A 25,529-nucleotide genomic window follows, 5' to 3' on the forward strand; every position below is an offset into this window, starting at 1 on the left:
GTATTAATATTGTAGTTTGGATTTAATCAATAGATTTAATTAATGCACCTTTAAAGCGGAAGTCAACCCAAACATATTTTTTTTCAAGAATATGTTCCCAGCAGGCCCACGAGTTGAAACACGGCATTCTGATTCATTTTGCGTCAGTGGAATATAAATTAAGCAGCAAAATTCACTCGTTTTTAGCCATTTCTGGGAGCGGCCATTTTGTCTTCTGTCGACTGAAAATGACATCACAACTGCTCACAACGACCAATCACGGCTGACCTGTTTTCTGAATTTGAGCCATGATTGGTCCTTGTGAGCAGTTGTCGATGTCATTTTCAGTCGACAGAAGACAAAATGGCCGCCCCCAGAGATGGCTAAAAACTAGTGCATTTTGCTGCTATTTTTAAATTTATATTCCACAAACGCAATATTTATCAGAATGCCGTTTGAACTAGTGGGCTTGCATCGAACATATCCTTGAAAAAAAAAATGCGTTGACCCTTTAAAACTGCTGGGTCAAAAATAACCCAATTTCAGTTTTAAAAAAAAAAAAAAAGAAGAATCAAATTGAACAAAAAACATGAACCAATCCGCTACTTTGGGTTGTTTTGTACAAAAAAATGACTCGGAATGTTTGGTCAAATTGCCACAGATAGCAGGTGGGTCCAATTTTTGCCCCAAATTAGATTATTTTTGACCCATTAGTTTTAAGAGTGTACACTTAAGTCTGATATATTGTGTTTTGTCATAGTTTTGATCATTTCTAAAATAGCGACGTGTTAGTGGCGGACTTGCCACTGAGTTTTTAGTATGAAAATATCTTAAACTTCCACTTTGCTGGAGGCCCGTGATGAAAGTGATGAGACGGAGCGCAAACTGCACGCGTCAGTGTATCCGTCGCATCTTACAAATCGAGTTTATTTTTAGAGCGTCTCCTCAGAGGGGATGTCAGACGCAACCAAAACGACCGTCGCTCACCACAACAGGCTGCCTGATGTTCACACACACGCACACACACACATGCGCACGGTCGGCCCACTGGCCCACTTTTCGTGTCCTCAAGGGTATTCTCAAATGGGAGTAGCGTTTAGCTTGGGGAGGCTTTTATGGGAGTTTATCACACGCGGCTTCACTTGGTTGTCGGGAAACTTGTATAGCTCAGTAAATCTCGTGTTTTTCCTCTTGCGAGTCCGCTGGGAGAAGAAGAAGAAGAAGAAGACGACGGAATGAGGAGAAGTAGGTTATGCAAATGTGCGATACGACCTTGCTCTTACTTCCTGCAGTATGTTTGCAGATATCTGATAAAGTTCCTGTCCAAACTGACGGAATACCAAGACGTGAACAAGATGACTCCTGGGAACATCGCCATCGTGCTGGGGCCCAATCTGCTGTGGACGCACAGCGACGGGTAAGGCCAGTGTGGGCAAAGGGTGGCCCGTGGGCCACATACGGCCTTGTCTTTTCCCTACGGGCCCGCCAAACATTTACATCAAGAGCGCTGTAATATTTTTGCCATGATTTGAACTCTTTTGAAATGTATTTATCACCATATGTTTATTATTTTTCATGTATTTCAAAATGATTAGATAATGAAAATGGATGATTTTTTGGTCAACTATAAAATAAAATAACGTGTTCCAGGATGAATTTATTTAAAAATAGACATATAAAATGTGTACATAAAAACAAATTAATAGTCTACATTACTACTATACTCATAAATATACCATACTCATGTTCATATTTACGGTATATAATTTATTATTTTATTGAAATAAACAATTTTACACATTTTTAACTTCATATCAATGACCTGACCCATTTGTCATTTTTGATAATCAAATGTGGCCCCTGAACACTTTATATTGCATTTGGTTTTGTAAAGAACGCAAATAAATGTGTAAATAATGAAATTGAATATACAGTACAAGTAAAATAACTTGATATACGTGCAAAAATGGGTGTTTATCTTTTAATTGATTGGTTTGTTAATTAACATGTAAAAATGGGAATGAATTATTGTTTTACTATTAAAATGAACTATTTTAAAAATACATTTTAACATATTTTTACTTCATTTATGCAGGACCTGGTCAATCTGTCCTTTATAAAAAAACAAACGTGGCCCATGAGCATACAAGTCTCTATGAATAATTGGTTAATTGATTTGTTGTAAATAATGAAATAAAAATATCTTAGTACAAAGCTATTTTATACACATGTAACGTTTTATATTCATTTTTTGAAGTGAATTGATCATTGTAATTCATTTTCAGTAAAAAAAGTACATCAAATATAAGAATGCTCTCTTATCTTGTTATTAAAACAATTTTAATCATACATTTGAACTCATCCTTACCTCCGCTATGAAAGACTTAGTCCATCTGTCCGTTTTAAAAATCAAATGTCGCCCTTGAGCACATCAAGTTTGTGTAAGGCCAACATCTGTGGCAGTAGATCCACCCTCAGAGTCCTCATTGTCCTTTCGGATGTGCTGATAAAAACCTCCGGACGACCATTTCCATTCCAAGATGGGGTCTGTTTATGATGGTGACGCAGCAGTTTGGGAAGAAGTCGCCCTCCCTGGCGTCCTTCGAAATGCGTCGGCCATTAATCTATCAAGCTCTTAATTAGTCTTTAACAGCCATCGCCTTGCTCATGTCTCCTCTGCAGAGATGGTAGAAGTAGCTCTACCCTTTAATTAAGTTGGAGTACAGATACTTGTGAAAAAAAAATACACCTTAAAAGCGGAAGTCAACCCAAACATATTTTTTTCAAGAATATGTTCTATGCAAGCCCACCAGTTGAAACGGGGCATTCTGATAAATTGTTGTTTGTGGAATAAGTGTTAATCACTGGGGGGGGCCATTTTGTCTTCTGTCGACTGAAAATGACATCACAACTGCTCACAATGACCAATCACAGCTCAGAGACAGAAAACAGGTCAGTCGTAATTGGTCGTTGTGAGCAGTTGTGATATCATGTTTAAGACAAAATGGCTGCCCCCAGAGAAGGCTAAAAACAAGTGCGTTTTGCTGCTTAATTTATATTCCACAAACGCAAAATTAATCAGAATTCCGTGTTTCAACTAGTGGGCCTGCTGGGAACATATTCTTGAAAAAAATACGGTTGGGTTGACTTCCGCTTTAAAGTAGAAATACTAATTCAACTCCTTTAATGAAGTAAAATGAAAAAAATAATTTTTACTCTCAATTTTATCCAATAGCTGTTTTGCTAACTTGGCACAACACACTGTATACTGTTCGCTGTGTAATTCGTGCGCCCTTGTGTCCTCTGCAGCAACATCACGGAGATGATGACCACCGTGTCCTTGCAGATTGTCGGCATCATCGAGCCCATCATCCAGCACGCCGACTGGTTCTTCCCCGGAGGTGAGGCGCCAACACCCGGCCGGCTGCTCCTCTGATTTCTCCAAATCGAACTTCTCTGAGACAAACCTCTAGTTACGCAAATATATCCAAAAATCATTTTCCATCAACCGCGCTTTCGCCCAGAAATCGAGTTCAACGTGACGGGCAACTACGGCAGTCCGGTGCACACCAACCACAACGCCAACTACAGCTCCATGCCGTCTCCCGACATGGAGCAGATGGAGCGGCGGCAGAACGAGCAGAGCCGCCGACCCCTCAGCGTCGCCACCGACAACATGATGCTGGAGTTCTACAAGAAAGACGGGTAGGAGGCTTACACTCTTAAACCTGCTGGGTTTAACCTAACCCAGAATGGGTGAAATCGCTAACCCAGCGCCGGGTACAAAAACGGACCGAACTGGTGACATGAACATTAACTGAAGGCTCTTTATTAACCTGTTTTTCCATCTGCTACAATCATACAACAGAGTCATTGCTAAATTAGATTTCCCACCACGTTATTATTTTATTTTTTCAGGTGAAATATGTTCTTAGGCTCAATAAAGGTTGGGAAACACAGACTAGGTCAGGAAGTCTTTAAGTCAAAATTGACAAAGGATTATGTCAAGACATTCTCTCTCATTTTTTGTGATCCTCCTACTATTCTTTTAAAGCTCTCGTTTGCCTTATCGGGCCCGGCGGGACGTCTCAGAGCAGCTCAGCTAATTAAACCCGTACCCGGGCTCTGATCCGTAGAGCGCAGCCAGCTGCGGTCTGAGCTGTAAAGGAGTCACGATTTGACATGAAACTTCTGAACTTGATAGGGATAATCTATTTTATTTTCATTAAAATACTTTAACAGTTCAGCTCTAGAAAACTTTGACAACATTTATGAGGTGCTCGTGGAATCTCTGTTTGGTATTATTATGCTTTCAAAGAATGAATCACTTTTGTGGGGGTCTCTACCAGGGTTATACTAGTTTTGGCTTTTACATTATGGTTAGTTTGGATTTTGTTTTGACTTTAGTTTTTTAAATTTAGTTAGTTTTAATTTGTTTTTACAGCAAGTCTGTTCGTTTTTTGTTAGTTTGTATTTTTTCCAAAACTTGCCCAGTTGAGCCCCAGTGGAAAGCAGGTATCATATGGGAATAGAATATAAAGAAATATAGTATATACACAAATAAAAATTGTCAAGTACGGCATCAAAGTTTGAGGATTCGTGGCAAGTTAGAGAAAAAAAAGATCCCTAATACAAGTTCACAGAGATGTGGACATGTCTGTTGTGTTGACCTGTCGCCGTGTCCTCATTCTACTTCTTTGTCTCTATTTGAACCATGCAGCATCAGGAAGATACAGAGGTACCGTAATAACCCTTCCCCCCCTTTCATTACGTCTCACAGGTTCTTTGTGTGTTGTGATTTGAACAAAGCAGGCCTTGTTTCGCGTGTAAGTTGCATCATTGTGATGTTTGACGGCCGATGGACTCGTTTGACAGTACAAACTCTTACGCGACATCATTTGAGAGTGACACAGGCGTTGCCACAATTGTATATTTTAAGTTAATTGAAAATATGTATTGTGGAACATACTTATTTGATAATTGATACTTTTATTAGTAAGAAAACAAAGAGAGATAATGATCAAATGAAACAATTTGCCTTTTTAACTTTTTCTTCTTACCTCATCTACAAATGCGCAGCCCTGCTATAAAATTATTGTTAGGCTTAAATAGCATAAAATGGATGATTTTTTTTTTGTTTGTTTGTTGGGAACAAAACAGCACGTGTCACATGTATTGGCCTCAGAGCGGTGACTGTGTAATATCAAAAGGACTTAAGTCGATTGTTCAGGTATCTGTACTTTACTTGAGTATTTATTTTTCGCTGTACTTTTACTTCTTACCTTCAAAAACAGATATCTGTACTCTTTACTTCTTACTTTATTAAAATAGGCTCGTTGCATTTCTTTCAACCTCTGCGGATGATGACGTTGAGGTCTTGGTCACCAGGAGGAATTTGAGCCATACTTTTTATTTTTTGCAGCCTAGTAGATTTCATAGTCTGCCATAGTGCAATCTTTTATTCTTATTTAAGTAGAGGAGATGAATCAGTGCTTCTACTTTACTTTTAGGTCTTTTTTAGTCAAGTATCTGTGCTTCTACTTAAAGTGGTAGTCATGTTCCCAGCAGGCCCACGAGTTGAAACAAGGCATTCTGATTAATTTTGCGTTTGCAGAATATGAGTTAAGCAGCAAAATGCACTGGTTTTTAGCAATCTCTGGGGGCGGCCATTTTGTCTTCTGTCGACTGAAAATGACATCACAACGACCAATCGCGGCTGACCTGTTTTCGCAATCTGAGCCGTGATTGGTCGTTGTGAGCAGTTGTGATGTCATTTTCAGTCGACAGAAGACAAAATGGCCGCCCCCAGAGATGGAGTGGATTAACACTTATTCCACAAATGTAAAAACGAGTGGATTAACACTTATTCCACAAACACAATATTTATCAGAATGCCCTGTTTCAACTAGTGGGCTTGCATAGAACATTTTTTTGAAAAAAAAAAAAGAAGTTTTCCCTTCCAAGTACAGACTGAATACTTTTGTCACATTTGTTAAAATGTCCGTTATTTGTCACCTTTATGGCGGCAAATTTGCCTCCGGTGTTTGGAAGAAAAGGAACTAGACAGAGGCGTTCAAGTCCTAAAACATCCGTGGTCGGACGGAGTAAGCTGGTCCCTTGAACGGGCCCCCCCCCACCCCAAATCCTCCCGAGGTCCCGCCCTCCTTTGCAGTGATTGGCTGTGCGTTTGTGTCCCACTGCAGCATGGGAGTCAGGGTGATGGACACTTCTTGGGTGTCGCGCAGGGGCTCGTCATCCTCTCGTAAAACATCGTCCACGCCCCCCAGTGTACGGGCGACCACCCCGCCCACGGATGCGCTTGCACCCGAGCTGCCCGGGGACCCCTCGGGGTCCCCCTCCCCCACCCCTCCTCCCACTAGCAATGAGCGAGCCAGGTAAGGCTGTTGTGCCCCCCCCCCGCCCCCCAACCCCAGTCCGTCCACCTGATTCAGCCCTCTAACCTGCGCTTGCACCTGCCCCCAGACCAATGCTGTGTAATCGTCACCCTCCGAAGGCCTTCTTTCAAATTTTTAACCTTTGACCCCAGCCGTGCTTGAATATGTTGATTTTTGAGCCCCTTTCACGCTGTCTCCCGGGCAAATTTGCACATCGGAGGCGTAACGGTTGAGTCAAAGTTTATTCGCCGGCACCTTTCAGACAGAGCTCCCTAGTGTCTGTTTACACAGCTATTGCGGCTTGTTCCATTTAGATAATTAGATGCACAGTAATCTGGTCGCAGCTTCCCACTGTCACATTTTGAAGCTATTTAGCCAGCAAATTCATGGTTGACTTAAACCCGTCCAAGTTGTAGTGCCTTGCATGAAAGGTACCGATACAGAATGGGGTTGATGCAAATATTGGCGAATAAAATCCAAATCAAATCTGCTCGGAGGTGCATTAATTAGTAGCGTATTGCAACACATCATTTGAAGCTCATCTTGCTGTAAATCATTACACTTCAAAATCAATGGCTGGCAGGTGATTAGATTTGGACGTGAAATGTGCATGGCTAAATGTAGCTGCTCCCCTCACTTCAACATAGTTCCTTGGCAAGATGGTGCCAAAGCACTACTTTGATGTTAGATGGGGATTTTGAGGCCCTCTTAGGGCTTTCCAAAAGAGCACAAAAAGAACAATTAGGCGAGTTTATCAGCAAAACAACTGGAACCCTAGCCCCGACGAGGCGATGGAAGTGTACGCCTACGATGTGCCGATTGCATCGGTGTGAAAGGGGCTCCGGCTGCACGTGCGGCGCTCTCATGTTGTCTTTTGGCCGTCAGCCCCCGCATGTTTCACAGCTTCACCTTCCATTGTCGCAAGGCTCTGCAGTGGATGAGGTGACGCTTCTTCTTTTTTCTTCTTCATCATCAGGAGATGTTTGCCCCCCCCGCCATCCTCCTCTTGACAGCTTCCCCGCTCGCCGTTAAACATTTCTTTTATCATTCCAGCTCGGATGACGCGTCGGACTCCTGTAACGCCCACCCCTCCCCCGAGGAGGAGAGGCCGCCCCCCCCTTACCCCTCTCCCTCACCCTTCCCGCTCCCTCCCCAACACTTCTATGCCCGAGCACCGCCCGGTATGCGCCCGCTCTCCCGCAGTCCCGAATGCGTGCCCGCGGGCCCGCCGCCCGTCCCCCGCCGCTCGGGCTACAGCCCGCCCCCGTTCCTCCACTCCCTATGCCCGTCCCCGCAGCCCCTCGACATCAACTCCAACCCCCGAGCCCAAAGCTCCCCGCCCTTGCACAAGCAGGCCTCCCTGTCCGAGCCCCTGCATGCGCCCGCCGCCGACACCAACGGCTCCTCCCTGTACATCAAACCCCCGCTCGTTCTTACTCGCCACGATCTATTCCTGGGCTCCCCCAAATCCCCCGGCACCCCCTTATCTGTCCCCCCTCCTTGGGCCACCTGTAGCCGAGAGAGAGGACGAAAGGCCGCTAGGTAAATGCAAGAACCCCGTTTTTTTTTTGTTTTTTTTTTCACACAGGCGGTGTGCAGCCCCTCCGGTAAGAACTGAGTGGGGGATGGAGGAGGGGGGCAGCATCCTTTTTTGTTGCAGTTATCGAATGCATCTTTAATGCAAGTCATCGCGGTTACGTGCTGGTTGCCAGGAAATGCAGGAGGCAGTTGCTAGGCAACAAAGAAGAGTCAAAGCCTTCAGTGATGAAAGTGTGCGGGCAGGAACCAGGCAACCGCAGCTTGCTTGAGGGTCCACAAAAGGGTCTTGTGTCATTTAAAAAAGGGCTGATAAAAACAAACTCCCCAAAAATAGTTAACTAATTACTTTCTAACTTAGCTTTGGGCCTATTAAAAGCTCAGCGTGAAAAGTGTTCATGTCAAAAAAGAGGCTATTGGGGTGCATACGGGTACTGGCCCATGACTAACTACAACCGCAACTGCTAATGAACTGGTTTTATATATCAAAGGTACAAAGAAAAAGTGCAATAAGGACAATGCGGTTTCAGAAGCAAAAATGGTTTGCTCCACTTTCCGTTGGGGGTGAAAATCACTTGGCTGTCGTTGTTGCGCCTTGCGACTTCATCAGGTAAGAATATTAAAAAAAAAGCATATACCCAAACTCAAGACCAGCTCACATGCAGCCACGCCTACAACCTGAGATAATGCCAAGTCACAGAAAACGCATAGGAAGCACAACCGAAACCCCGCCAAAATAAAAGCTTGAACCTTGAACAAGTGCTGAGTCACATCCGCATGTGTGAGACTCCGCCGCCCCCTTCAGTACACACGCCAAAACATTAGGAAAAAGGAAAACAACTATCTGGTTGATGACATCCCGGTGATGTCACATCATGAATGTCAAAGGCTCATTTGCATGGCTCCGCCCCCGACTTGAAACGCTTCCGTCATCCTCATTTGCTGGAAGCTTTTGTAGAGCGTAACATGTTTCTGCCCTTCAACCCTCAGTGTGGCTATCCTGTAAAATCAATAATATGATAAGTAAACTCGAGATTTTTTTTTTTTAATGACAATAATGACTCCCCCTCAGCACCCTGAAGAACAAGGAACTGTCTCCAGTAATTGGACAGAAAGGATTCCAGGCAACATTGTCTTCTGGAAGCCAGTCTGAGCACAGCCCGCATACGTTGAGGAGAGGTAAGAACGACGTCATCACTTATGAAATTAATTTACCGTAGAGCGAAACCTGGAATGGGGATCTTAATCAATGGGGGGGGCACAATTTTTCATCAGCGCAAAATTTGGGCATATGGCTGTTTTTGTATTGAATCAATGTACAGAACAATAGCTTAATATATTGTAATGCTAATATACATGTATGCATAAATTAATATGCATAATCATTCACCTGTGTAATACAATGCAGGATAGGGCAGTAAAATTGATCATCCCCAAGCCATCATACGTGTTTGTAACATTTTTAAACGTTGAATATATCCATGTGTTTGGGGGACAAATTTAGCAACTCCTCATGAACTTCAAATGAACTGTCGACGGTTCTTGTGGGGAAATGAATTGTTTTTTGTGTACTTTTGAAAGCAGTGACGTACAGTGGTATCTTCACTTACCATTGCCCCCAACTTCAGAGTTTTTTTTAAAGTTATGAGCACGGCTTGGGCTATTTTTTTGTAAGACGGAATTTGAGTAACGAAAGAGTGTCACATATGAGTGAAGTGGAGAAAAAAATGGAGCATTGAGATTCAGGTGAAACCCAGTTCACAAACTTCGTTCTTTCTGAGAGTTGAATGTCATCAGAATTTAAAAGTATACGATCTTTGAGAACAATGTTGTCATGTTCTATGATGTAATAAAAATTTTTTGGAAGGAAAACAAAAATGTTTTCAAAGAAAAACAGTCGTAATCTGTACAAGAGCAAATATGTATTTTATCGGGATGAAAAGACGTAGATTAAAAGTCGGGAATAAAGTCATAATAAAAGTTGAATATAAAGTAATATTATTAACGTCCTAATATGATTGTATTAAATGTAAAGGTTACCGGGAGCAAAGTCCCGTTTTAAAAATGGAATTACAAGAATACGACATATTATTGCAACATCTTTTATTCTGGAAAAGATTGATATATTTTTAAAAAATGATGAGGTTGCACCAGTGCGCACACCCTCATAAGTGGTGACGTGGCTATGTTCAGAATGAACAAGTCACATTCAAACTCAGGTTGAATGGGAGTCAGCACACACCTGCCGCCATTTAAAGTGCCCCTGATTATACCCAAGTAAAGACGAGATGTTCTAGTAGGCTTTTACTTTTTTGGTGTCAGCTTTTTTTTATAACAGAAACCTCTCATTTGAACAGGCAGGGGTTTATAGAGTTAATATCCTTTGTAGGTATACACTTGGAAAAAAAAACATTACAACATAATTTGTTGCAAATGATTTTGCGGACCCCAAGCCACAGCTGTGTTTCGAGAGACCCCAGTTTTTCTTTGAGCTGGCTCCGATCTGAAAACGTGCTTTTCACTCCCCAGCAGCAAAGAAGCTTGCGCCGATCCCGCCTAAAGTCCCCTACGGCCAGACTGGGGCCGTGTCGGAGCAATCCACGGGCCAGCCGTCTCCGGTCAGTCTGTCGCCCACGCCCCCCAGCACCCCTTCGCCGTACGGCTTCGGCTACCCGCAGGGTTACGCCACCATCGGCTCGCTGGGACACGTCCAAATGGCCAACGCGCCGTCTCTGTCCTCGCCGCCTTCGCTGGCCGGGACGCTCACCAAGGCCCGGCCCACGCCCAAGCCGCCCCGGCAGAGGCCCAGCTTGCCCCCCCCGCAGCCGCCGTCCACCCCCGGCAGCAGCCCCCAACCGCTGGAGCACTCATCTGGCCTGCTGGAGGGTTTGTCTCCTGGAGAGAGCATGTCCACAGGTAAGAGCTGTCATTTTCTTGAGTGGGACAGATGCAGTTAGATCCAGTACGAGAGTGTCAAAACTCAAACTCACTTTTTTGTGTATTTTGAGTTTGCATAAAATGTGTGTTTAATGACCACAAAAATCGTCAAACTGTTCTGATGTGTTATTGTTGTTGATCACTTGCAGCCGTTTGAGCCGTCGTTGTGTTTTCGGGACTTTTAGGGTAAGCAGGAATTCCATTGACCCCCACCATCCCTCCAACCCCATCTTGGCCACGTGGTGAACCCCACATAAGCCCGACGTCTCATTGCGCCCATTTCGCATGGCTGTGTGGGCATGAGGGATGCGCTAAATTAAGCTCAACTAAGCTAAGCTAAGCTAAGCTTGGCACCCATAATGCCTTGCTCCTGCTGCCCGCTTTGAACGTCACTGCCACCTTTTGCCACCTTCTCCCGCCCTCCCCACTACTCCATGTGTGAATATATAGAATGTTATTTTATGTTTGTTGCTACTGTATGATACTGTGCGTAGTAGAGCTGGGCAATATGGCCTTTAAAAAAAAAACAAAAAAAACGTTTTTTTTCTAACAAAAATGTGATTCCCCCTTCCACTTCACTCAGGAAAAAAAAGCAAATGGCAATGACATTATTGAACAACATTTTTGCAGAATTAATGTAAATGTAAAATGTTTCACTTCAACTCAGTAGTCACCTTTTTTAAAGAATAGTTGCTGGAGGAGTTGGGAAAAATCCCGAAAAATAGCGAAAAAGTGCTGTTTGCTGATAGACTGTTTGTGCACATAAGCCGGGAAGTGCTTTGAACTATGGAAGCTGCAAAAATAAATAAATACATTATGAAAAATCATCCTGACAAAAAAAAAAAAAAACTTGAATTACTCAACAACACTGATTATCACCCAGCCCTATACAAACTGCACGTGTGCAGATGTGAAGCTAGATTGATTTATAGATGGACAGATAGATAAATAGTGTTGAATACATTGTCTCATTAGCTACCTACCCTTTTTAGTTGAATAGCCTAGTTAGCAAATTAGCCTAGTTAGCTACTTAGTTCCACAGCCTTATTAGCGACAGTCGATCTTAGAAGTTTACACACCCCTGTTCAAATGGAAGATAGATGGATGGATAGATAGAATGCTCTGTTAATCTCCAAGCCCAATGCTGGAAAATAATCATGGCCCCTAAAAATATTGACACTTTGAACAATTTGGACATTTTCACTTGGGGGGGGTGTAGTCACTTTTGTTGCCTGTTTAGACATTAATGGCTGTATGAGTTATTTTGAGGGTGCAGTAAATTCTCACTGTTGTACAAACTGCACGCGGACTATTTTACATCGTAGCCAAGTGTCATTTCTTTACGCAATCGAGCAAGGTGTACTCACTTTTGTGTGACTTTGTAGGTCTATTTCAAACATCCTTTGGTCATATTGTGGAATTGTTTCCCTCCTTCATGCCTAATTTGGATCCTCATACTCCTCGCCCAGCATGGCCCCCACCCCACCTGGAATCTTCTCCACATCCCAAGCAAAAGAATCTCTGAATGATGAATACATGTGCTCCTCTTCCTCCTCCAGATTCCTTCTGCAACCTGGACATTCCCGTCATCAACATGGAGCTGGACGGCCTTCTGGACTTGGCGCACATCTCCCACCTCAGGCACTCGGTGGCGCTGCTGGACTCGAGCCGCCTCAGAACCACCGAGTCGGAGGAGGGGGAGGATTCGGAGAGCACAGTGCTCTGACGCCCCAGCCTCTCCCTCCCCCCTCCTCCCTCCTTCATCCTTCTCCACTGATGTATTCATGCATTTGGATCGCTCCATTTTTACTTTTTGTTTGCCTTATTTGATGCCTTGAACGCCAGAAAAGGAACACATGAGCGGGGGCAGGATTCAGCGCTGTTTTTCCACAAGGAATATCGACAACCATTCTCCTCTCGGCATGGACATCCGCCTGAGTGTGCACTATGTGCATGTGTGCGTGTGTGTGTGTGTGTGCGCGTATAATCAACAAACATGCACGTTGTACATAGTTAGATGATTAACTAACGAAAAACATCTTGATGGTTAACATTCACTTACTGAAAACTATTTATTGTCTATACTGTAAATTTGCAGAATTTATGGTTCCTAATCAAACATCAGATCGTATTTTATATTGACAGATATACGAAATGGATCAGGGGTGGGCAAAGTTATGTGCTCCAGAGCCACATTAGTTTTTTTAAACTCAGACATGGGCCAGGACATTTATAAAACAGAAACAAAAAAAAAGTTAAAATGTGGATTTCAAATGTGTAAAACAGTTCCATCCGTCCATTTTCTATTGTCCTCACTAGGATTAAGCGTGAGCTGGAACATAACCCAGATGACTTTATTTCATATTAAATAATAGCTTATTGTCATTTTAAAATGGCACTTTTTGTCATTTTTGTTCACCAAGTAATAGAAAAATGTTAAATGCACTGTTAATATGCAATTGTTTATTTTACTCATATTTTTTCATTGCATTTAAAATAAATCAATCAACCTATTATTGAATTAGATTTTTAATCGATTTTAAAAATCAAAATTAATAAATGTATTTTAATTAACCAATTTGAGGGGGGGGAAACAGCTAAATTAATGCAACAAATGTTACAGAGGTACTGAATCTTCCTCCGGGAATTCATAAAAGTTTATCGTTAGACGCTTAACAATGTAAATTCTTAGTGGGCCGGATTCAAGAGCGGAGAGGACCATTTGGGACATGTGGGTCTTTCTTTGCCCATCCCTGTTTTATGGCTCGTTTAATAGTTGTGGCTGATCACCGTCAAGGTCATTATCTAGAACAGTGGCTCTCAAATGTTTTACACCAAGTACCACCTCAAACAAATTACTGATCTTGTCAAGTTACTTCACGGCTTAAAAACGGTTTTTAAAGATTTGATTACAATGTATTCCACTTTGACGATAAATACAACTGAACTGTAGCCACTGTAACATTTGACACATTTTGAACATTGAAATTCTTTAACGTACCACTAGAGGGAGCCTGCGTACCTCACTTTGAGAACCACTGATCTAGAAGGTCGTTCAGGTGAATCGAGAACATTCAAAACATGCTTTTATCACCTTCAAGCGGCATGCTAGTTTTCATGGATGCCCTTTTTGTGTGTGTGTGTGTAGGGGGGGGGGGCATAGACGTGCAAAGCATCCTGTTTATTTTGAGCAGAGTATTTATGATACAGATCTATTTCTTGCAAAGGCTTTTTACTTGACACCCAGGTGGGCGAGGAGAAGCTTTAACATGGGACCAGACATTTGTCTCGCTTGTCACTTGCAAAAAACAAAAACAAAAAAAACTTGCAGTGTAAATACATTCGTGTACATACATGCTCTGTATATAGTGACTTAAATATAAATATATATAAGTAGATGTATAGGAATACGGACTTGATTGAAATGTTGAACACATGAAGATAACACTCGTGGTTATGTCTCCATTTTTAATATTAGAGCACTTATAGTCTTTTGTTTTACACAGTTAACCCTTTGGACTGATCTCAATATTTATTTGATAGAGGAAATGGACAATTTGTGTTGACAAGACTTGTTATTAGTGGGACTGGACTTGTCAAAACAAAAGAGACTAAAGAGCCCGATTCACGATATGAAGTGACGGCTAATCAGCACTGTTTACAATTTAGATATTAGAAAAACCTCATGTAGAACAATTCAGTGAATCATCCCTTGTGTTGCTTGTGCTTTTTTAAAAGCGTCCTGGTTTCTGCTCATCACACTGGTGACGCCATTTTTCTACATGATTCATTGGAATGTAAACCTGGCAGGTTGTGTGTGTTGTGTCAAACTAGGCAGAAATAGAAATATGTGTGCGTGTCCTGAGTGAAAGTGTGCAAGCATGCTTTTTAACCACACTCTAAATGTTTCATCTGTGCTGTGTGGGGATTCAACTGAAGAAAAGCAAGTGTTGCTTCTTACAATTAAATTAAAAAAAAAATCCTTTTTTTATGGTAATTTTGCCCTTAAAGTGTCTTTTTGACACAATGAGGCTGAAAAGACAAATGAATCATTTTTGTGTTGCTCGTGTTTACTTTGCAGCAGAGGAGGCCCCATCAAGTCAAAGGTGTTTGTGATCAAATGTGTTGATTCTATTAAAATATGGACTCCAAAACAAATGTGAACATCTTGTATCAAAGTGTAGAGGGAGGGGAATTCATCAGAATGTGGCTCCAATTAAAATGTTTTCTAGGATTTGCGCTGTGTTCTGCTTTTGTTATGTTATGTTAAATGTGACTCTCACTGGAGGCGTGGTGTTAATTTTGATTAAAACCTATATTCTTAGCAAGGTCCCTTCAGAGGGCTAGTGGCGCAATGGATAACGCGTCTGACTACGGATCAGAAGATTCTAGGTTCGACTCCTGGCTAGCTCGATATTTTTTTTTTTTTTAACATAACCTCATCAAAAACACCCTGCAGCTGCAATCCCTTCTCAGGTTTAGGTCAAGGTCTTACGTTACTATCCAAACGATGAGTAACTTTCCTGAGTAACTGAAACTGATAACTGTCTCGCAGCCATTTTGTCCGTGGCACAGCCAATCACATAGCTGGCTCCACCTCACGTGTCTTGATTGACAGACCAAGTAATTGTGCTCAAAAACGGCATAATGAAATAAAAAGGCCATAGTGGAAAGGGACATAAAAATGCACTTTGTCAAAAAAAGAACCTTTTGTTTATTTCTATGAAATCTTGGAAAATAATGTTATTTTAAAAAGTATGACATTTTTCAAATAATCATTACGGTCCGTGTCTGGTCCGTGTAGGTCCGTGTACCTTCCGTTCATTCTATTTCCGATTTAGGTACGCAAATCTGGAAACAAAAAACGGGGTGGTTTTCGTTTTTCAATAATTGGAGCTGGTTTAAAAAATAAAATACGAGCCACTTTGCATAAAAATATATCCATTAAATTGGATTATGTATTGTTTTCCTGTTGTTATTTTTTGTTTTCCCAGATAAACGCGACGACTCCAAAATGTGTTAATCCAAATTGCAGGGATATTTTAAAATCTCTATTACAAAGTGACCAGAGGTCCTTTACCCGGAAGCAGTGCTTTAGCCTGTCTTTAACGGCAGCGCTAACAGAAGTAGATTCGGTTTGGCACGAAATTGAAGTCTGGGTGAGATGGTTGTTATGATGAAATGCGCTATATAAATCAAATTGTATTGTATTGTATTGTGTGAGAGACTCATTGCATACGCTAACCCTGAGCGCCCTCTTGTGGCCCAGAGGAGTTACAGTTTTGACGTTGTAAAATAAACGATTGCAAGCCCTTCAATTCGGAGCCCTCTCGGTCTCGTCTATTTAGTGGAGCCCGCACTTACAGCTACCAACACAATGGTGTCCCTCGAACCCTAAGGATATTTAATAAGAGAAATGGTCGCGCTAAATCTCTCGCATGCGAACATTTCTACCATTTTATTATAATTGGGGCCCCACTAAATAGACGAGACTGAGACGGCTCCGAATTGAAGGGCTTGCAATCGTTTATTTCATAACGTCAAAACAGTAACTCCCCTGGGCCACAAGAGGGCGCGCAGGGTTAGCGCATGCAATGAGGTCTCCACTATAACAACCATCTCGCCCTGACTTCAAATTGTTTTTTTATTTATTGTATTGTTTGTAAAGTGCTTTGTCGCCGCTCTATGAAATGCGCTATATAAATACAATTTTATTGTAATAAAAGGCCATAATACACAAGTGTTAATCAATAAATTAACATAAAACACTATATACAATTGACACCGGAAAAGAGCCGAAAATTTCAGGTTTGATCAAAAGCCACCGAATAGAAGTGTGTCCGCCTGGGTGACAACGTATGCTCGCATGCACACACGTACGCACGCATATACATGCGTGATATTTTCGTTTAAGAATTAAAAATTGAAGATCAAAAATGTTTTTGACTTTATAATATCCAATGACCAAAAGAGACACGCACCTGGTTTTATTTATTTATTTTATTTCTAAGACAGAAAATCGAATATAGCACAGGACGCAAATGGAAAAACGGCTCGTCCATTTATTTTTGGATTCCCGGAGGTTGTCCCGACAGCATTTCTCGTACTGACCAGAAGCAACGATTTACATTCCACAGTGAGCCAAGCAGTCATCGTGACGCGTCACCGGGTGGCGCTAGTGTGCAAAGTGCCGATCAACAAACAGACGAAGAAGGCTGGCTTCCATTGGTGCACGTGACGTGAGGCCTGCCGGTGATTTGGAACAGGTGTGCAGAACGGCATTAGTCGAGTGCAGCGCACAGGTGCGGCAAAATGGCGATCGACCGCCCGCATGGCGTTTTCTTGGCTAAGTGAGCACACGAGGAAATGTTTGTCTTTTTTTGGCCGTTTCTCACTAAGCCATTTTGTTTGTTGCCGGATTTGCACACTTTAGGGACGCAACTTCGTTTGAACAAGCAGAAACAAAAGATTGGTGCACGTGACGTGAGGCCTACTGGTGATTTGGAACAGGTGTGCAGAAGGGGAATCGTCGCGTGCAGTGCACGGGTGCGGCAAGATGGCGACCGCTTGGCGTTTTCTCGGGTAAGTGAGCACACGAGGAAATGTTGGTCGTTTTTTGGCCGTTTGTCCAATTACATTTTGTTTGTTGAAGGATTTGCACACTTGAGGGACGCAACTTCGTTTGAACAAGCAGAAACAAAAGATTATCTTGGATTGGTGCACGTGACGTGAGGCCTGCTGGTGATTTGGAACAGGTGTGTAGAAGGGGAATCGTCGCGTGCAGTGCACGGGTAGGGCAAGATGGCGACCGACCGCTTGGCGTTATCTCAGGTAAGTGAGCACACGAGCAAATGTTGGTCGTTTTTTGGCCGTTTGTCCAATGACATTTTGTTTGTTGAAGGATTTGCACACTTGAGGCACGCAACAGCGTTTGAGGTTTGAAAACGCACAGCAATCTCAATTCACTTCCCTTTGCTTGATTTAGCACATTGTTCTCTTTGTTTGTTTTGCTATGATTTCAAATTATTTTGGTTTGTTTTAATGCTGGCCAGCTTTTTATTTATTTATTTATTTTTTTTGTTTCATTGTTGTCAATGACAATGCCTTCATACTCGGCAATTGAACTGTAATGGTTCTTGTTTAAATCATTGTTGTGGGGTGTTATTGAATATGGTGCATTTTATTTCAGGTGGTATGAATGTTTTGTAAACTTGTGATTGTGGTTTTGTGTACCCTTTCACTCCAATTGTCACGAATTTTCATTTAAACCCTTTCCGTTCCAAATGGTCAAAAATCCCGACTGTATTCTTCCGCTACCGGTTAAAAAAACAAAAAAAACCTTTTGCAAGCATTAATTTCTCCGGTTTCCTGTCGGAGGGGACACTTCATCCGATTTGGACGGCAAAGCTAGCCTCATGCTGTAATTTTGGACTGCAAACCTGAGGTAAGTTGTGTTAAAATTAAAGCATGAATGGTCTTAATGTGTACCTGTGCCAATGACAAGTATCTTTCAATACATTTCACGGATTCGGTTAGATGCTAATTCACTGTTGTCAACCACAATGTATTTTTGGAAGCAAACACTCACATGTATTTTCTTTCCAAACTGTCGCTCTAGCGAGTATCTCATTATTACAACATTTGCATGTTCAGTTATAAACGTAATTTCTGTTGATTGTTTGCAGAACTAAATATGAAGGCAGGGCTCCTTCAATACAAAGCAAGCAGGTGGACCTCACACCAGGTAAAAATAATTGTGTAAAGTTTCAGCTTGTTTGACATTTATGGATGGAACTGTGTACAAGTTGATTCCTTCTTGTCTAAACTGATTTCTTATTTGTTTTTTTTTTAGTCTTAGTCCAATTGGAAGGGTTCAGGCTGTCCAAATGTGCAAACTTCATCGATGCCTCAACAGAAACTGTTTTGTGGGCAGAAATGACATGTTCACTGTCTACATGAAAGGTTGCTCCAGCTGAGCGGGAGGAAAAGCTTTTTTCTTTTTTTCTTCAAACAAATGTAAGCGTCAAGGAGCTAATGTGCAGTGTGGTGGTTTTAGGGTGCACTCAGTCATAGTGATCAACACTAAAACTTTTATCTTTTTTGTACGTTTCCTGTGAACATGCAAGTTGAGTTTGTTCTCAAACCTGTAATTGTTGTACTGTACCCTGCGTTTTCTTGTGGGTTATGTTGCAAGGTGGCGTTGGAGTGGGATGAGCGAGAGGCACCGAGATCCACCAGATGAGGGTGAGAAAACAAAGACACAAATGACATGCGTGCAAAATATATATTTCGTTTGCAGTGTGAAGAAGCTGCTTGGGACGGGATACACCAAAGCCAACGAGAGCAGTGTGAAGACCCGAAATGCACAAAAGCAGCTTTATAGGGTCAAAGAGGAGCCTGACGAATGGAAAAGCTGGACAGAGGTAACAAAGCACATGGCAATTTGATAAGCAAGGGGCACAACTACAATATTTTTGGGTTTTTTTTTTTGTTTTTTTTTTTTGGTTGCAGGGCCCGGATGAAGAAGAGGAGCAGTTCCCCAAATGAAGCATCAAGCGGCACACATGAGTATGATCTGTCCAAGGGTCGCCTGTAAATGTAGAACAGGAGGGTGCAGAGTAGTGAGCTTTGTGGTTTGCCTTGGTTGCGCGTAGGTTGGGAGCGTTGTTGCTGTTGCCGGTTGATCGATCTTAGAAAGGTCTGATTGTTCAATGTTTTTGAGTCGATGGTTGGACACGTGTCTGTAAGGTTGAGTGCTCTTTGGCAAGGAATCTTGGAGTTGGTCAGCTGGTTGTTTGGCTTGCCTGGCTCCAGAGCAGCTTTTTATTTGAGGAGGTTAATTGGAAAGCTGGCATGTACAATGTAGGCAGGCTTTGTACAAGTCTGAAAAAGGTTACGTGCATCACTAAATATGAAAGTGTGTTTCAGGGTTGGGGAGGTGAGCGGAGACCAGAGGCACTGGACCCAGGGTAAGGAGTACCTCGACAAATGAAGTGACCGTACATAACCAATATTTGTTTTCTTCCTTTTGGCGGACGAGTCGGATGGTTCAAAAGTCAGGTAAGGAAAGCCGACAAATGCCATTCAATCAGACAAGTGTCGGGCTTAGCAATGTGGCCCAAACATGCCCATTTTTGTGACTGTCCAGCTAGGTCGTGGCTAAGCCCAAGTCGCCACCTACGTCTGCTGGAGCGCCTCCGTCTGCGCCGCCCTCGCCCGATCGGCAGTCAGCCGACTCGAACCTTCAGATCTTCGGCTGTGCGAGTCATGTCTTTGCTTCATATTTTTCCCTTTCAGTCATGTCTGAGACTCATCTGCGTCGACAGAGCCAGCGAGCCAGCCATGTCCTGAGGAAAAACGGCTTCCCTGAAGGAGTCTACCTGTCGTGTTGAATTCTTGTCAAATGCCGTTTGAGTTGACATTGTGTGAACTGTTGCCGCCTGCTCATCCGGGAAGGGCTTCCGTCCTCCGTCTGTGCTCACTTCACGAGGTGGTGGTGGTGTCACGAACCTTGGTCCACTCTGGGTTTGCTTGAAGGGCGCCACGAATGCACTTGTCGTTGCAGGATGGAGGAGCCGCCGCTCGGGACGGAGCCCACCGCGTCTGACCGACCGACCGCGGCAGCGTAAAAGTGCAAGTGTGTGGCAATATCATGGCAATGAGCAAAAGTGTCATGTCGTGCTTTTTTTGCAGGCTTTAAGAGGAGCCGGATGGAAGGAAAGGCCCGGCCGGCAAAGGCAACAACACACGTGGCAATGAAAAACAAGTGGCACAACTACAATTTTGTTGCAGAGCTCAGATGAGCGATTGCACTCTAAATCAAGAATTAAGCGGCACGGCGAGTTCCCTGTGTACAATTTATCTGCGAGAGCATCTCCATGGGGAACAGGTGGGCTTTTTTTTTAATGCTTTTGGTGTGTAGTGTATTTTGTGAATTTGGGTTGAACAATGATGGAAAATCTAATTGCGATATCCCTTCCGCCCCACAAAATTGTGATTTTCCCCTATATATAGATATAGATAGATATAGATATATAGATATATATATATATATATATAGATTGTCATTGTTAAATGGCATTTAAGGTTTCAATTACTGTGAATAAAATATTTTTCTTCCATCACTCTTGATTCTATTGGATTGTTATAAAGTTCCCTTTTTTTGGTCACCCTGTATTTACTAGACTGTCAATCAGTAAGGCACCAACTAAAATGCAGATAAAACAATCAAATCTGTAGCTTTACCACTATCGAACGCGGACTGCACTTAATCACTCAATGATATAAATAGGTAAATCAATGCAACGTGTGTAAAGATGAAAGCTTGCTGATCTCCGAGTCGGAAATGTCTCATAATGCGTTTCATCCGTTGACATGTGGACTAGCATGTTTTTGGTGCTCTGTGGCCGTTCATGAAACATCCTGCTCTGAAAGTCCTCCACTTTCTCCATACAGCGCCGACCCGTTAAATGGCAGTCTGTGCGATTACGAAGTTGCGGATTGTCAAATTGACATTATAGTGCAGGTGCAATTCATCGTTCAGCCCTACTTAAGAGGTTTTGTCTGTGTTGTAGGTGCTGAATCGTCAAGAAGTGACCGGCACAAAACAAATCTTTAGTTTTGCGTGGCGGATGAGTCTGATGGGACATGAGGCTAGTAAACCAGTACGTACACCCCCAAAATTGGGAATTATGGCCCAAAAGTCATGGGTCCCACCTGTCCTGCTTGTCCAACCTCATTCCCCTCTTTGTTCACTTCCTGCACGTTGTGGGATGGGCAGAGAGGCCGGCACCAGGCAGCATCCGACAGACGAGGGCAAGCCACAAAGGAGACGTTGCAATCAAAGACGCAACTGACGCTCCCCGTTTGCTTCCGATGCTTTTGCCGTGTGGATTCTGCAGCGAGTGTCTGGGACAAGAGCCGAGCTGAAGCGTTTCCTTTCAGGAAATGGAGTCTCGTTTTGCATTGAGGTAACATCGTAGAATACCACATTTGTGTGAAATGCTGCCCACTTGGCAGCCTGGCCATCCTGGAAGGGGGATTGGTCCCTCACTACAAATGCGCTTGACTTGTTGCAGGGTGGAGAAGGAGCCAGATGGGTCAAAAGTCAGCTCGATGTCCGCCTCCCATCTGCCAGTGGTGAGCCTGCGGTCGACGCGAACTTTCATAAGAATTCTGCCATGATTTGTATGATTCATATCCCCCCCCCCCCCCCCCCCCCCCCCCCCCCCCCCCATCTGCTTAAGACTGTTACTCAGCAGCAGCGTAGTGGGATGGTGCAAAGAGCCACCAGTTGGGAGTACTCAACGCTCAAGCAGCCAATCAGGTGACAAACGTACACCTGCTTGTACTGACTGTTTTGCAGGATGAACATTGAGCCGGATGGGGCTAACCTGCAATGAAATGGCCTTGTGACGTCCAACTACAGTATAGCCTCTGTTGCTGTTGCAGCAGCAGGGTGCAGAAGCCGCTTGGTACAAGAGTCACCTGGGAGAATCACAACAGGGTCAGAAGTATGTCAAAATCAAAGTGACAGTTACAAAAGTAAAACTGTTTGTGTCTGTGCTTGTTTAGCAACGGTGTTCGAGGAGCCGGATGCAAGGCTGGACCAAGGTAACATAACTCATGGCAAATATAGAAGCAAGTGGGATTCAATACCTTCCATACTACCCCCCCCCCCCCCCCCCCTTTTCTTTTCTTTGCAGGGCTCAGAAGGCCATCGATGTGATGAAAAAGAGGCTTCAAGATGAATAGCTTAGCTCTTGAGGTGGGTATCAAAGTCGTACATGTTAACATGGATGTCAATGCCTGTTACGTTCTTTCTTAATAGCGTTCCCCAACGAGAGGTGCAGACTCTACGGTGCTTGGAGGGCAAAGCGTCAACAATAGGGAGAGTATTTTTTTTTTCTTCCACTTTGTGTGTGTAGGTTTGTCGTCTCTCATTCACTAACTCACTGGGTGTGCACTGACTAACATTGACAGCATTTTGTACTGAGCTTTGTGTCAAGGCAACAATGATTTGTTGGAGTAACTTGTTTTCTAAAATATTGTTTTGACATGTTTGTATTTTCTTTTGTCTGAAGCGACATGTAAAGCTTTTTTTTTAAATATATATCTTCTGAAAGTGCTTTTGTACTTGAATTAAAATTGTGAAATGGATGAACCACTTGGGATGAGCATCCCATTTTAAGAGGGGTCTAACAGTGTCGTGTCAATTGATCTTTTTGTGTGTCTGTCATCCTTTTATCAATGCAGTCTGGTTTTGGTTCAGTCAGGTGACTGCATTTCGACTGAGCCTCAACCCTGTTTGCCAATTGAGCTAAAGTTAGTAAATGAGTTTGGAGCGATGAAATGTAAAATCTGGAATGGTAATTATTGCATGTTTCCTTGAACATTGTGACACCACCTTTTGTTAGCGCTCGTTACGTATGTGACATGTTGATATATGAGCATTTCATTGCACCGCTAACAAGACAAAGTGACACGGTCATACCAGAAATCTTCTTTGCTAGTTGGCAGTCACTGAATACGTTTGGAATGCTCAAATAAAATAGCATCAACTATGTGTGAAAGCAATAGAGAAAACACCCACATTGTTGCCAAGCAATTGCCTCCCAATCTTTTCACCCCAACCTCAGGTCCACAACCCCCCGTGTATAGAAAAAAAAGAAAAAAAAAGACCATGTAAAGTAAGGCTTTTGAGTAAACTGTGTAGTAAGGTGTTTTTGTGGGTGGAAAAAGAACGACCATGTACAAATGAAGTTACCTGCACACAACTATTGAGGTTTGTTTTTGCAGTTGTGCATGGTGAAGGAGCCAGATGGGTCAAAAGTCTGTCGGATGTGTCAGCCTCGCATTGTCCCAATCGGCCATTGGAGAGCCTGCAGTCGACATAACATTTTTGGCCATGACAAGTTGTCGTTCTTAAGTATGATTCAAATTCTCCCCCTTCTGCATTAGACTGTTACTCAGCAGCGGTGGAGTGGGATGGTGCAAAGGACCACCAGTTGGGAGTACTCACCACTCAAGCAGCCAGTCAGGTGACAAACGCACACCTGCTTGTACTGACTGTTTTGCAGAATGAACAATGAGCCGGATTGGGCTAACCCGCAATGAAATAGGTTTGTGACGTCCAACTACAGTATATCCTCTGTTGCTGTTGCAGCAGCAGGGTCGAGAAGCCGCTAGGTACGAGAGCCACCTGGGAGAACCACGACAGGGTCAGAAGTATGTTAAAATCAAAGTGACTGTCCCAAAAGTAAAACGGATTGCTCTTGAGGTGAGTATCAAAGTCGTACACGTTAACATGGATGTCGAGGCCTGTCACGAGTCTTTCATCTTCGCAGAGTTCCTTAACGAGATGTGCAGACGCTACGGTGCTCGGAGGGCAATGCGGCAACAATAGGGAGAGTATGTTTTTCTTCTTCCACTTGGTGTGTTTGTCTCCTCTCTGTCACTAACTCACTGGGTGTGCACTGACTAACACTGACAGCATTTTGTACTGAGCCGTGTGTCAAGGCAACAATGATTTGTTGGAGTAACTTGTTCTCTGAAATACTGTTTTGACATGTTTGTATTTTCTTTTGTCTGAGTGGCAAGCTTCCTTTTTGTATTAAATGAATGAATTAAAATTGTGAATTGGATTAACCCCTTGGGATGAGCCATCTCATTTTAGAGGGGTCTAACAATGTCGTGTCAATCGATCTTTTTGTCTGTCTGTTGTCTGTCATCCTCTTATCAAGGCAGTCTGGTGACTGCGTTTCCACTGAGCCTCAACCCTGTTTACCAATTGAGCTAAAGTCAGTAAATGAGTTTGGAGCGATGAAATGTAAAATCTGGGATGGTAATTATTGCATGTTTCGTTCGTTGTGACACCCGTGACCTTTGTTGTCTCTCGTTACGTATGTGACATGTTGGTATTTGAGCATTTCATAGCACCGCTAACAATACAAAGTGACACGGTCAGATCTGAGTCTTCCTTGCTAGTTGGCAGTCACTGAATATGTTTGGACTGCTCAAAAGAGCATCAACTGTTTGTGTAAAAGCAATTAATAGAAAACACATTGTCAAGCATCTGCCTCCCAATCTTTTCACCCCAACCACAGGTCCGCAACCCCCTGTGTATAGATAAAAAAAAAAAACGACCATGTAAAGTAAGGCGTTTGGGGTGGGGGAGAGACCATGTGGAGTAAGGTGTTTTTTGGGGTAAAAACCATGTATAGTAAGGTGGTTTTTTTGCAAAAAATACGAGCATGTACAGTAAGGTGTTTTTTTGGTGAAAAAAAGACTACCATGTATAGTAAGGCATTTTTTTCGAAAAACAGTGAAGGTGATAGTAAAGCGTTTTTTTGCGAAAAACGAGTTAAGGGTATAGTGAGGTTTTTTTTTTTATATATATGAGGTCGGGGTAGTGTAAGGCAATTTTTTTCGAAAAATAGGGTAAGATGAGGGTAAAGCGTTTTTTCGCGAAAAACGAGGTAAGGTATATTAAGGCGTTTTTATTTCGAAAAACGGAGTAAGGGTATAGTAAGGTTTTTTTTATTATATGAGGTCGGGGTATAGTAAGGTGTGTTTTTATTCATAAAAAGACGACCATGTACACACCAAAAAGTAAACATTCGTGAGTGTATACACAAATGCATTGGACTTACATCTGTGGTTCTGTTTACTTGCGTACAATGC

At 42.8% G+C, this 25,529-nt stretch overlaps 1 protein-coding gene, 1 long non-coding RNA gene and 1 other non-coding gene across 21 annotated transcripts in view; all 3 read left to right on the forward strand.

The window, feature by feature from the left end:
• LOC147129481 (rho GTPase-activating protein 44-like) overlaps positions 1 to 15,081 on the forward strand; it is a 33,711-nt gene extending 18,630 nt beyond the window's left edge. For 2 of the 7 annotated variants that reach the window (XM_086016779.1, XM_086016782.1), the window contains exons 14-22: positions 1,283 to 1,396; positions 3,289 to 3,380; positions 3,504 to 3,684; positions 4,700 to 4,717; positions 6,183 to 6,374; positions 7,428 to 7,916; positions 8,983 to 9,089; positions 10,440 to 10,826; positions 12,407 to 15,081. In XM_086016779.1, the coding sequence (XP_085872905.1) occupies positions 1,283 to 1,396; positions 3,289 to 3,380; positions 3,504 to 3,684; positions 4,700 to 4,717; positions 6,183 to 6,374; positions 7,428 to 7,916; positions 8,983 to 9,089; positions 10,440 to 10,826; positions 12,407 to 12,573 (1,747 nt within the window). In that variant the 3' untranslated portion in view covers positions 12,574 to 15,081. Of the gene's footprint in view, positions 1 to 1,282; positions 1,397 to 3,288; positions 3,381 to 3,503; positions 3,685 to 4,699; positions 4,718 to 6,182; positions 6,375 to 7,427; positions 7,917 to 8,982; positions 9,090 to 10,439; positions 10,827 to 10,996; positions 11,034 to 12,406 lie in introns of all 7 variants that reach the window. The other 5 variants (XM_086016784.1, XM_086016780.1, XM_086016783.1 and 2 more) reach the window with 5 other exon arrangements.
• Positions 15,082 to 15,187: 106 nt separating this feature from the next.
• trnar-acg (transfer RNA arginine (anticodon ACG)) lies at positions 15,188 to 15,260 on the forward strand. Its single transcript has one exon. It is a non-coding gene; the product is annotated as a tRNA-Arg (tRNA).
• A 1,743-nt stretch (positions 15,261 to 17,003) lies between these two features.
• Positions 17,004 to 24,671, forward strand: LOC147129483 (uncharacterized). Of its 13 annotated transcripts, none has more exons than XR_015082756.1 (15): positions 17,061 to 17,149; positions 17,281 to 17,429; positions 17,500 to 18,591; positions 18,700 to 19,270; positions 19,359 to 19,907; positions 19,996 to 20,736; positions 21,422 to 21,511; positions 21,628 to 21,817; positions 21,926 to 21,986; positions 22,094 to 22,173; positions 22,422 to 22,460; positions 22,553 to 22,614; positions 23,808 to 23,887; positions 24,013 to 24,126; positions 24,194 to 24,671. It is a non-coding gene; the product is annotated as an uncharacterized LOC147129483 (long non-coding RNA). The 13 variants fall into 13 exon arrangements; XR_015082755.1 differs by having other exon boundaries at positions 22,678 to 23,887; positions 24,194 to 24,670; XR_015082766.1 differs by having other exon boundaries at positions 22,094 to 22,460; positions 23,990 to 24,126.
• Positions 24,672 to 25,529: the final 858 nt, after the last annotated feature.

The sequence above is a fragment of the Filicampus tigris genome, chromosome 19 (assembly GCF_054856515.1).
Source record: "Filicampus tigris isolate MCC_2025a chromosome 19, RoL_Ftig_1.0, whole genome shotgun sequence".
NCBI lineage: Eukaryota > Metazoa > Chordata > Actinopteri > Syngnathiformes > Syngnathidae > Filicampus > Filicampus tigris.